Source organism: Phaethon aethereus (assembly GCF_964289735.1).
Source record: "Phaethon aethereus genome assembly, chromosome: 7".
NCBI lineage: Eukaryota > Metazoa > Chordata > Aves > Phaethontiformes > Phaethontidae > Phaethon > Phaethon aethereus.
In genome coordinates, this window is record NC_138583.1 from 35,951,822 (window position 1) to 35,964,245 (window position 12,424).

At 40.8% G+C, this 12,424-nt stretch overlaps 1 protein-coding gene across 6 annotated transcripts in view; it reads right to left on the reverse strand.

Annotated features, from left to right (window-relative positions):
* Positions 1-12,424, reverse strand: part of FGFR2 (fibroblast growth factor receptor 2) — an 80,480-nt gene that overhangs the window by 21,894 nt on the left and 46,162 nt on the right. For 3 of the 6 annotated variants that reach the window (XM_082001993.1, XM_082001991.1, XM_082001995.1), the window contains 3 exons: positions 10,107-10,297; positions 7,374-7,518; positions 5,044-5,240 (listed from right to left, as the gene is read on the reverse strand). In XM_082001993.1, the coding sequence (XP_081858119.1) occupies positions 5,044-5,240; positions 7,374-7,518; positions 10,107-10,297 (533 nt within the window). Of the gene's footprint in view, positions 1-5,043; positions 5,241-7,373; positions 7,519-9,114; positions 9,263-10,106; positions 10,298-12,424 lie in introns of all 6 variants that reach the window. The other 3 variants (XM_082001990.1, XM_082001992.1, XM_082001994.1) reach the window with 3 other exon arrangements.

Genomic DNA, 12,424 nt, shown 5'->3' on the forward strand with positions numbered 1-12,424 from the left:
AACTTCATGGGCAATCACCCAGCTCATGTGCTTCTCAGAGATAAAGGAACAAAGCAGAGCCAGGGCAGAAAGGCAAGGAAGGGCACCTGATGTAGGTGAATTACAAGGTCTACTCACTGTGTTGGTGACACTTGTTTTAAGCGATGATGCTACACTAAGTAGGTATTTTGAGTGTTTAATTAAAGCACAGAAGGCAGAAGTCAGCTTGACTTGAGCAGAACACTGAAAGGGCTACTGTGGTAAACGTTAACAGGCAGGTAGACCTCCACCATAAAATAGTCTTTGTGCGCTTCCTCTCTGCTTCCAGGAGGCCAGAACCAAGAAAAGTGTCAGTCTCAGACAGATCTTTAGTTCCATATCCGCATATCAGGGGGAAAGCCCACCTTGTCCAAACCTCACACACCAATACATTGTTATATCCCCATTTTAACAACATATTTTTCCTTCGGTCAACACGCTGTATTTAATCAGCTCTGAGATAATGCTTTACAAGCATTTCTAAGCAGTGGAGCACTTAAGAAAAACAAATCTTTGCTGGAATCTTTAAATGCCATGTAGCAAAATCAGCTGCAGAGCAGTGTGTAATTGTCTGTAATTGATTATGAAGGGTATTTTCCTCCACTGAACGATTTATACCATGTCCTGAAGCCTAGATCTGTCAGTTCTGGAACTCACGCTGTGAGATTTTAGCAGCCATGCAGTGATTTCCTGTAATTGTCAGTCTTTTTGAAGACTATAAAAGTTAATTTGAAGTCATATGCATATATGTATATAAACATAATTAGAAAGTAATGCTATTGGCTGTTGGTAGAAACAGTCCATCTGAGTGACTGGATCTAGGAAAATATAAGGTATAAATCCACATGAAACTGAGGATTCCTAATGTTAAGTACTGACACTTGAAAAACACGCACCACCTCTTCATGAAAAGCACTTGTTTTGCAACACTTATGTAACAAAAAAAAAATGACAAATGAGTACTACTAGGCAAGTCAATGGTTTCTATACAGAGAATAAAGCAAGAAGCTAAAATAGGTATTAAGGTAAATTCCTTGCAATATATCCTACCAACAGTTGTGTATTATTCTTTGTATTTCAGAGTCTATTCCTTAAAACAAATTATATTTTTACAGCTCAATACAGCATGAAATGCTATGTTACTTTACTTCTTCCAGAGTACTTTTTTTCCCCAGGTTCCAGCTGCCATCATCATTTTCAATTATCTTTTTTTTTTTGGTGAGCTTAAGTCTTACTTTAAACCAATCGGTCTTTGCTCATCACAAATGTGTTCGTTGTGTCTTTATGAAGGATTAGAATCAGCAACCAAGGTAGATGTAAACTGATGGGAATGTATTTAAAATACTAAGCATAAGAAATGATTCCTCCCTGTTTAAGGCACGTATACACACCCAAGTTGAGGGGGTCCAAAATTGACAGATTAACTGTGATAGCAGTAATGAAATGCTCTAGCAATGACAAATACTTGTACTTGACTTTGGGCAAGTCACAAGAGATGGGACCTTCTATAACCACTAGAGCAGCACCGTCTCCTTGTCTGTTTTAACTACAATTTATTTGTTAAAAGGAAAAAAGTTCCACAAAAATAGACGTATGTCTTATTGAAGGCTGCTCTTTACCTTTTGGTTCAGTAAACCTGTCACCTAAAGTCTATGCTGCGTATCGGCTTGTGATGTTCAATCCCACAAACAATTCTCCCTCTCCCTTGCGAACCAGTACCTCCACGCCGAACATGGCTAATCCCAACAGCACTGCAGCGCTCTGCTTTTACATACAGAAGAGGAACTGTTTGCTGGACTTCCCTGCAAGCAATTTCTATTTCAAAAAACAAAGTACCACATCCTAGTGAGGCTGAGCTGTAGGGGGAGGGAACTGATAATTCCTGACTTCATCATGACCCTTCCTATGAAAGTGAAAAGAACCACATTTTGGCAGGAAAAAAATGCCTGCATGTGGGGAATGATAAAATCCTGTAGTAGCTCAGACTAAATAGTGTAGGAGAATCCAGGCCTGCAAACCAAACCATATGTTACTCAGCAAGACTCTTATCCCGCTTAGACAAGATGGCATCGCAGCCATGCAAATGCCTCTTCGTGAACCAGGATTATTTTCATATCCAGATCCTTAGGGAGCCTGGCCCAGCAGCAGAGAGCTTCAAAAACAATATCAAGAATTCTCCTATCTATGGCCTCACTTCTCTGGAATTCCAACACATCCCATCACCCAGTCCCGGATCTCTGCCCAGCGCACACAATCTACCTGCCACAAGCATGTCCCCTGCTCGCTCTCCCCCATCCTCTCATCAACACGGCCGCTTTCTCTATTCCCCCCGACACACAGCACAGCACAAAGCCAAGGGAGAACCTTCTGCACCTTTGCCTGTGATCAACAGATAAATAGAGGTTTAGTGACAAAACCCCGCCAGGCTTTAAATACAATCCTCTGAAATACAAATAAACTGAAACAAAAAAGTAAGCCTGGCGGTAGAACAAAACAAACCCAGTTGAATAATCCAGAAGTTCACACCCATTAAATAAAAAACCTCCTGAATTATTTTTTAATTCCCGATTTGCAACAACAATTCTGAAATCCAAAACCAGCTTTAAAAGATGAAGAAACTAAACAAATGCTGCAGCCTTAAGAGACGAAGGAGACTGCTAACTGAGAATTTACGGCATCTTCACTGTTGATGAGCCAGTTTTCAGGGACTTCTCATCTCATCCTGCCTTTACATGCTAATACAAACAGTTAGTGAAATGCCCAGTGAAACCATCAAAACAGAAATATAGATTTCTTTTAACACTTATAGTAGTTGTATTTTCCTCTATGAAGTTTCATGAAAGCAGAGAGCACTTCAATGAGGAACCCCTGTTAATAAAAAAAGTACCCGGAAGAATTGAGAGTAGTGGAATTTTTGCTTAGGGGTTGAAATAGGATTCGCACTTTAAACAAAACTGTTTTTCAAAAAATTATTCCCACTTTTAAAAGCAAAATGCTGTTCTTGCTAAGAAAATCTAGAAAACCAAAATAAACCGATAAAATCTGATCTGACAAGCATATTGCAAGACAGACATTTTTCCCCTCTGTGAAAACAATAGCTTTGGAGAAGGTCCATATTGCATCATTTTATGATAAATAAGTAAACTGAGGGCAGTGGTTGGCACTACTGTCACACACAATGAAATAACACTCTCCCCCCGAGGAACCATTTCCAACCGAAACAACCGAGCTCACACCAAATCCTAGGTATTTTTTATGCCGTCAACTTATCTCTTGAGTCATTATGATGCTTTTATATTCAGGCAGAGATCTAGCAAATGTCTTTAATCTAAGCAGACAATATGTATCTCTCTCTGGTTAAGTACAGAACATTCGAAAAGCTTCTTTTCAGTAGTCCAGAAAGCTACGCAAATTTTTTTAGCCACAGAGATGTGTGAATTGAGCTGAGAGCCTCTCATCATTTTCTGATGTACTAAGAGGCAAAAGTCCCTCTTCTTCCCAGTGATTTTCAAGCAAATAAGTAAAATCATAAAATTACAAAAAAACCCACAAACAACCAACACACCCACAAAACAACAACAACAAAACAACCCACAAAAAAAAAGGTGGCAAAGAAAGTCAAAAAAACTAAGAATTAACATTTTTGCTCATAAAACAAACTCAACATTTTTCACATCAGGCAAAGCTCATGTCCCCCACCTCAAGATTTTGTAAAATACTACACTTCAGAGGAAGATGGCTAAAGCATTACTGCTCTATTTCTAACCAAGGACATTCAGGAATCCTGAAAAAAAGGGTTTGGAAAAAAAGTAATACTGTTCAAAATCCTAAGACCAAGCTCCACCCTAACTCTGTGTGATTATGCATTTAAATTTCAAATGCTTACCCGCACTGAAGAGCTATTTTTAAGGTACATGCATTACTCTGACAGCGATCAATCTGCAGAGATTCTGCACAACCTGTTCGTGGTGCAGATGGACCCAAACTAAACCCTCAGATCCAAACGCCCTGACCAGAGCCTGGATCCAGCCCCTGCAGATGGTACCTATTTTGAATAACAAGGTGAACCAAAAGCCTCAGATGCCAACACCCCTCCAGCTTCTCAGAGCTGAAACCTGGGGATGGATTTGGTGGCTTTAGAGGACTATCCTGAAGACCTACTGCAAGAAAAAAAAAAAAACACAAAACAAAACCCACAACATATTAAACTCCAACTTCAAAAGAAACAAGTCCTTCAGGAGCGGAGGGTGTTTTGGCAAGTGATGGCCTGTGACAAAGCCAAAGGCCTGTTACTTGTTCAACTGGTTTGTTGCTCATGGTATTGCCCTCTCCAGAAATGCTCAGTGCCAGCCACAAGCAATTGTAAAATATATTTCATGCGATGCTCCTATGTGCATTTTAAATCTGACGTTTGCGTTTGTTCCTCACTCAAAAGCATTAGCCTCTTAATCAAACTGTCCGAGATCTGATATAGTATCTCCCCTATTTTTACTTTATTACAGTCTTCTTTCTATTTTGAGGTGGTTTCTGGATGCTTGGCTATGAAATTCCACCCCCCCTCCCCGCTCGGTCTTCAAAATTCTTCCTGAAAAATACCTCTCTTTATCTGGTACCTAGTTACTACAATAATAGTCACCTTAGAAACATTATAAATACACAATTAAATAGGATTCTGTTCCAAAGTCCATTAAGTCAGTAAAATTTTTTCCATCGACTTCAATGAGCTGTGGGATCAGGCCCCAAAATACTTTAAAAACATTTTTTTTTTCCCATCTCTAGACTGCTAATACAGAACATGCTCCATTTTTTACATTTCTCCTGACAACCCTGCCCCTATTTCCTTACCCTGAGACACACATTGCTGTGTTACAACGTACTTTCTTCCCATGCCAGATTACATCCCACCCCTACTGCAATTTGGTATAACGCTTATTTATTCCCCTTTCCAAAGCTTTCATCAAAAGAATGTGCTGGCTTAGGTCGTTTGGTAAAAGTTTTTTAAACTCTTTATCTACTTTCTGTTACCTGTCTGCGCAGAGGGATTCGCTTTGTCAGCTTATGGACAGCGGGCTGGCTGCTGAAGTCGGGCTTCTTGGTGGTGTTCTTCATGCGGCACAGGATCACTGTCAGCACCATGCAGGCAATTAAGAAGACCCCTATGCAGTAAATCGCTATTTCCAGGTAGTCTGGAGATGTCGGATATTCTTTTTCTTTCTCGGGAGCTGGATCGGAAGTTTTTAGGAGGGAACAATCACGCCACAGAGTTAGCACACGGCACAAGCGCAGTTCAGTACAGTGCATGGAACAACACGAAATGGTAAAATACCAGCAATTCTCACAGTGACCGTGCGACATACAGAATACTGTGGATGTTTAGGCCATCTTGCAATCTGAGAGTAATTCCTCTTTCTAGATCGCTGCTTTGACTTCTCAGTTTGCCATTAAGTGTGAGCTTGTGCATGTGTGTATACATACATAGACATATATATGTGTGTGCCTAGATAGGTAGGCAGATACACAGATATTGAAATATTGGATGAACAAGCATAATTTTAGGGGAAAAGAAAAAAACCTGAAGTGTTCAAACTAGGCTCAGGTTCATTTTGCTGCTCAAGTCAGACTTCAAAAGTAGTGTAATTAACCGCATAAAGCCACATCTAAAAATAAAATAATGAATTAGCTAGCTTTAAAGTGTCTAAATTCTCAAATAGATGTTTGGGCTTGAGTCTGCATTGCCTGTTTATCCAAATTTTCACTGGGATCTCAAAATACAGAGGGAAGGCAGGATGAATCGGTCCCTCATCATGTTTCTAAATTCTGGTTCGGGATTTCAAGAGCGTTTCGAGGACCCGGCTGCCCAGCTGCTTAACTGACTGAGGTTCATGCCGGGTGCCTCACTCCTCTGAAGTCCTTTGAAGAGCCCAATGTCAGGTTAAAAAGCGTAATGCAAGCGAAAGCTGAATTGCTAGCAATACGTTAATTAATGAGTCCTCTTTCGTGGGGACTGAATATTTCAAGGAACCTCATCAGTGGTTACCAGTCCATGAGATTAGATTTTAGTGGGAGTGGTTCCACATAGCTGTTACTCTGATTGAAACCATTCTGAAATTATCTTCAAGACAGTTATATGTGCAAACACTGTCCCTAAGCCCTTATCTGGGATTCAACCCCCAGATAAACAGCATTCCACAGCAATCAGCGGTCACTCCACAAGCGATGCACATTCAAGCTGAATTCTAGGCTTATAAAAATATTTCATTCAGGAAAAATCAGTTAAAAAATGCTCTTCAGGCACTTGCAAAATGCAAACACTGCTAGCAGAAGCAAGCTTTACCCAAGTACTGCTTTGCCTGCTTGGTGACAGACCACGCAGGCTCGGTGTTCACGTAAGAGTGAGATGTAATAAAGTTGCCTTGTTCAATGTATTTTAGTGAAAGGTCAGAAATTTTCTGCAGAAAAGTGGGAACATTTCACTCCTGTAATATGAACCTCAGCAACACACACATGCAGGTTTTGTGCCTTTTACTCAGGATTAACAATTAATAAGTGGTAAGCACAAGATGACCCAGCAAACCTCAGGTGGTTCACGTTTTTTCAAAAGAACTCCTAAGGCAGCTGCCAACAGTCATAAATGACAAAATTTGACTAGTGTCAAAACCAACTACAGTTACATCTTCTAACAGCTGATAACAATTTTCAGGCAATAATGCACATTGATGTTTGTTTCTTTTAAGGACAGAAACATCATCAACCCGAGAACAGCAAGACATGCTTTGCAGTAAAAGCAAACAACTACTTGTTTTCTTAGAGCATGCAATGTTTAAAGATGCACGGAGCCGATTCCCCAAGATATGGAAGGCACTGCTTCTGTACACCATCCATTAGCATTAAAACTACAATTTCCGTAAGAGATTTGGACGATAGGTAAAAGTGAATTTAAGCACGTGAAATAGCTGAGGTATTTTGATAAACCAGTACATGATTGTGGCCAAATTAGTCCCAAAGCTTCATAAGAAACTTTGAATTTCCCTCTTGAAAAAGTTTACAATGATTAACGGGCTGATTTTCAGTTATCTCACTGAAATGCTAAGGAAATGCAGCTCCTTAGCATTTCTGATGAACATTTAACAGATGTAAAAATACTTCAGTTAAGCGCAACAGCCCCCACCCTTTTTTGTTGTTAGGTTTTTGGAGTGGCAAATATGTCACAAGACACTTAATTGGCTTGAGACAGCTGTGGTCAAAAAAAAATCATTGTAAAAGTCCCTTTCTGAGACAGAAGCCGTGCTAATTCTGCAGCAATCAACAAGGGGAAAAATAAAGAGGAAAAACCACAGAAAGAGAGCAGTGTATACCTGGCAGAACTGTCAACCATGCAGTGTGAAAGGATATCCCAATAGAATTACCCGCCAAGCACGTATACTCCCCAGCATCCTCAAAAGTTACATTCCGTATATAGAGAACCTCAATTTCTTTGTCCGTGGTGTTAACACCGGCAGCCTAAAAAAAAAACAAGAGGGAAGCAAGAGAAAAAGCTAGACATTGAGAGAATTCTTGTGGATAGGGAGACGGAGCCACGGGGCTTTGCACTTTGTAAAGGCAGAGGTGTAGAGATGCAAAGCTCCTTCCCCATCCACAATCCCTCATCCAAAAGGCGTTTACCACAGGTCCCAGCTCACCTCAGAAAGTAATCGACACCCTTCACCAGACCTAAACTCACCACCTAAACATGCATGCAATCAAATGACATGGAAAAATTAACCCACAAAGCTTTTTTTTTTTTTTCCTTCTTTTTTGTTAATAAAAGGAAGTTGAAAGAAAAACAAAGAGAAAACAAAGTAGGACAGAATGTGGGTTCCTTCACATGTAGTTACCTGTTTCAGAGGAAAGAATTTACTATAAAAATATACTTTGAAAGGATGAAAAAAAAAAAGAGGCAACTGCTGCTTCAAAAGACGCAACTTAGTAGCTGTCTTAAGCATTGTATGGTCTTTGCATTATCCACTGCACTACACTTCAATACTGTATGTTGCGCACTGTTGATAAATCTTAGTTTAATCTGAAGTCTGGTAACATTTGGTGGCTTGCTCAGAAGCACAGAAGGTAGCTCAGGTCTTGGTCAAAAAAGATCAGTTGTGGCGCTCAGATGTGGAGAAAAACTGGACCCAAAGGTTGAAAAACCAGGAGATGGAAATAAAATGTATTTTTCTAAATCTTAGAGAGATTAAAAAAAAAAAAAAATAAGCTGGAAGGTTCTTTCCTGGTCTCCTTCCAGACTTGCTAAATCTCTGGCTTTACCAAGTCATTATGTACCAAACTGATCAGTGTATCAGTGATTATCCAAATTCGTACAAACAGAGTAAATCTTAGACCTGAAACTTTCCAGCTGTCCCAAGATGGGCACAGCAGGGAATCAGTGTCAAGGTCTCTACGATGGAGATTTTTGAAATTTGCTGCTTTTTGTCTCTGTTCCATTCAAAGATGTTACTCTGAAACACAAGATGAGGGAATAAACTCATTTTTACCAGACTATTTTGAAGGAAATTTAGTTTAAGTTGTAGTCACATTGATGCCATTCTTTATTGCTATTAATGGGTTATTACCCAGTTAATATACAGGTGAATAACAACTGGAAAACCCTCCCACTCTGCACAGCTGCAGGTGACATGGGAAGTTGTAAGTGACTAAACTCACCTGACATGCTTCAGTGGGTACTTATGTGAACATTTCGTATATATACACACACATATGTATATATATATAAAAATATACACTAATTAGGTCATAAACACATTGTTATTATATATATGAACTGCAAAGTATGCAGAATTCACAACAAAACTGGACATAAACACACAGACACAAAGACGCCAAACACAAGAGAGAATAAAGATCAGCATCAGAAACCAGTGCTTACGGGACACACAGAATATTGTGGGAATTTTTCCATGGCTGCTGGTGTAATACCAGTTGCATCACCAAAGGAAGATTACACATATATCACAAGGCCAAAGAGTCATCCTACAAGCTGCCTGCAGTCTCCCAAAGCACCATTTTTTCCAGCTTCTACATCCAGCTTGCTTTAAAAAACGTTACCTTGTATACTTGGCAGAACAGAGAGCCAGGCAGACTGGTTGGCCTCCCCTATATAATTGGAGACCTTACAAATATATTCTCCAGCGTCCGCCTCTGTCACATTGTACAGTGTCAGCACTTCAGCATTGGAACTATTTATCCCCGAATGCTAGAATAGACCAATAACACAGGAGAACAATGTCACTGCTGCCCAAAATGGACACCAACCTGTCTACGGTCCCACCACCAACACGTCATAAGAATACGCCTTCCACTTCTTACAGGTATCAGTGTCAAAACATTGCGGGTTTGGGGTTTGTTGTTGTTGCTTGGGTTTTTTTAAATACGAAGCGTCACAGGAGGCATTAGACAACAGCGTCATCGGGGAAAAAAGCACCTGGGCTGGTACACCAGCTGCATGGAACAAGATGGTATAGAGCTGGCTGTCCTGCCCACCAGCACACTGAGTTTTGGCAGTGCCACCCAGCTCGGAAAACTTTGGATTTTCCTTGGTGAGGCTTGCTCAAAACACCTGCCAGCAGTAATGACACCGCTGATACGCCAGCGAAAAATGAACATCTGCAGGCTCAGCATCCAGAAAACCCAACCCTGCCAACGAGCTTTTGTCAGCAGGTGCCACTTTACTTTGAATAAAGACGCTGAAGAAACGGGAAAGAAATGGAGCACATTATCCTGGGTATGCTTTGGACGTAACTCTACCGTAACGTAAATGTCAGTGATGTTCTTTAAGAGGGTTTTCTTTTTTTTCTGAATAAGTCGTGCCTGAAACATTCAGAGGTAAAGGACTTCACGGAAGTAAAAAAAGAGCAAAAGTGTCTGTAAACTGCACAATTAGCATTTAGACTATCAAATGGCTGACTCATTATTTCATTTGTAACATCAACACCTCCATTTTCAAAAGAAGTTCAGATCTTAAAATTCTTGGATTTACATCAAATAAATTCAACGCTTTAAAGAAGTCATCACCACTGCCGGCGTCTGTAAAGCCTCACCTTTAAAACCTGAAGATACGGCAGTCCATCTGGTCCGTATTTACTGCCATTCTTCTCTACATGTTTTATCCACTGAATGTGAGGTTGAGCATCGCTGTAGACTTTGCAGACAAACTCGACGTCACCGCCGACGACTGTGGAGGCATTTGCTGGAAGGCCAGCTTGGAGGATGGGCCTGTGCGGCGACCGCTCTGTTCGTGTGGGGAGGGGGAGCGAGAAGGAGCAAGAGAGAGAGAAATAAAGATGCATAAATAAGCAGAGCTGCCAAGAAAACTGTAAGTGAACTTGAGCCAAAAAGCCTTGTAAGCCTGTTGGCTGACTCCTCCGAAATAACACTGCAGCCAAAACGTATAACACAAACTACAGTTCAAAGGAGATGACTTGAGCACTACACTTGTAATATAAAGACTAGCTATTTGGGGGGAGGGGAGAAACCGTGCTTAAAAACTTTAAGCATTTTTCATAGTTCAACTCAGCAAGAATTAAGTAAAATATCTTTTTTTTTTTTAATTGAGCCATTGCAATGAGTTTTAAAACATTCTAATTAGACCAAGCCTCTACAAAATAGAAGAAAGATTATTGATTAATTTAAAAAACTCATTAATGTATTAAAATAAACCAAAGGGACTTTCTCAGATCCAGCAGCAGAAGCCTCAGCACTGAAATTCCTCATGCGGGATGCACATACCCCACAGCTTGACTTCTCAAAGTGCTCTGACCAGCACTACCACGATAGCTGCTCTCTACTTTACCCAGACACAACAGCAGAAATACCAGTTCGTTCTTATTCTGAGCAGGACACAGGGAAATACAGAGTTCTCTGGGCAGTGTATTTAATGTGAGCCAACAGAGCTTTTAACCTATGGACTTGCTCAGGCCTTCATCAGATGTTCTTGGTCAAGCTTACATCAGCGAACGCACCGAGATGTACCGGTACCCGGAGAGCCACTGCAGCCAGCGTTCCCAGCCCGACGCTGTGGGTGCAATACACGGTCCTGGGGCATAGCATCGGTGGGAGCCTTGCCCTCCGCTGTGACAGTGAGGCAGCTTTCCACCACCCTCACTAAGCCTGATTTAAAAGCTGCTAAAGCCTTCTAGGTGGCGAGCAGGGCACACGATCAGCTCCCCAGCCTCCAGGGCCACCAGCAGCTTGGTTTAGCTGGACAAGGCAAGTGGGCAAAGCATAAAAACTTTTCACCCAAACATCACGTAACAGAAAGTCCTCTAAACGACAGCCCTGGTTACCAAATTCCTTTACTATCCCGCGAGCGGGACGGGCACTGCCACCCTCCCTAGACAACCTCCAGAGAGCTGCCGTTTCAGCAGCCTAGCTGGGAACTCGCCACCTCCCTCACGCAAGCTTAACGCCGCCTGCTCCTTCTTACAGGAGAGTAAAGTTAATCCTGACCTACGTACACCTTCAACCTACAAATCAGAAGTGAAACGCCCATTGCCCAGCCCCAGCCTCTTCTCCAGGAATTCTTTCGAAGATAAGTAAAAAAACAGCAGACCTAAATATTTATTTTTAGAGGCTGTACACTGTAAAAGCTTTGACATTACAAGCCAAATCAACTGAATTTCAAATCAAGCGTTCCTTCTTAAACATACTAGTTTCCAATAAACTGTTTCACAAGCAAACATTGCGAGTGTAATAGCAAATAATGGTGCCCATGGAACAATGGGATCTTTTATACAGTCCAATATATTTGGCATGCGGCAAACATCTACTGGGAATTTACTCACTGAGGCTACACTGGCAGCATACTACAAAGCAGCAGTCTTATTTTACTTGTGGCAAAAGCGCATCTGTGTTGCAGTTATTGAATTATGCCACGGCTATGTGTGTCATTTTCAAAGATCTAGGAACAGTGCAATATTTTTTAATTTGTAAATTACAGTAGAATTTATAAATTACTACTTTACAGTTCTGGAGAGAACTTTCAGTTTCTCACCTTATACTAAATAAGCTCTAATTCCATCTCCCTCGCTCCTTCATTTGGGTACAAAAACAGCAAGCAAAAATCTCTCTTTAATAGAAACCTTACACCATCTTCCAAAACTTATTACAGCTGCCTTCAGTATAAAATGAAACCTTAGAGAATGTTATTTAAAATGTTTTTTAGAAGTCAGTAGGCCTCATGTTTCATTTCTCCACATCAGGGTTTGATTTCCTTTGTGACCTTATTCTCTGCCCTTAAACAAACCAGAGAACGAGGCCTGAAACATCTTGGAAAAGTTCCTACTATGCCAGCATCAACACACAAAATGTGTTTAGTTTATCCCGATAGCCATCAATGATTTAATCTTTTATTGATGAC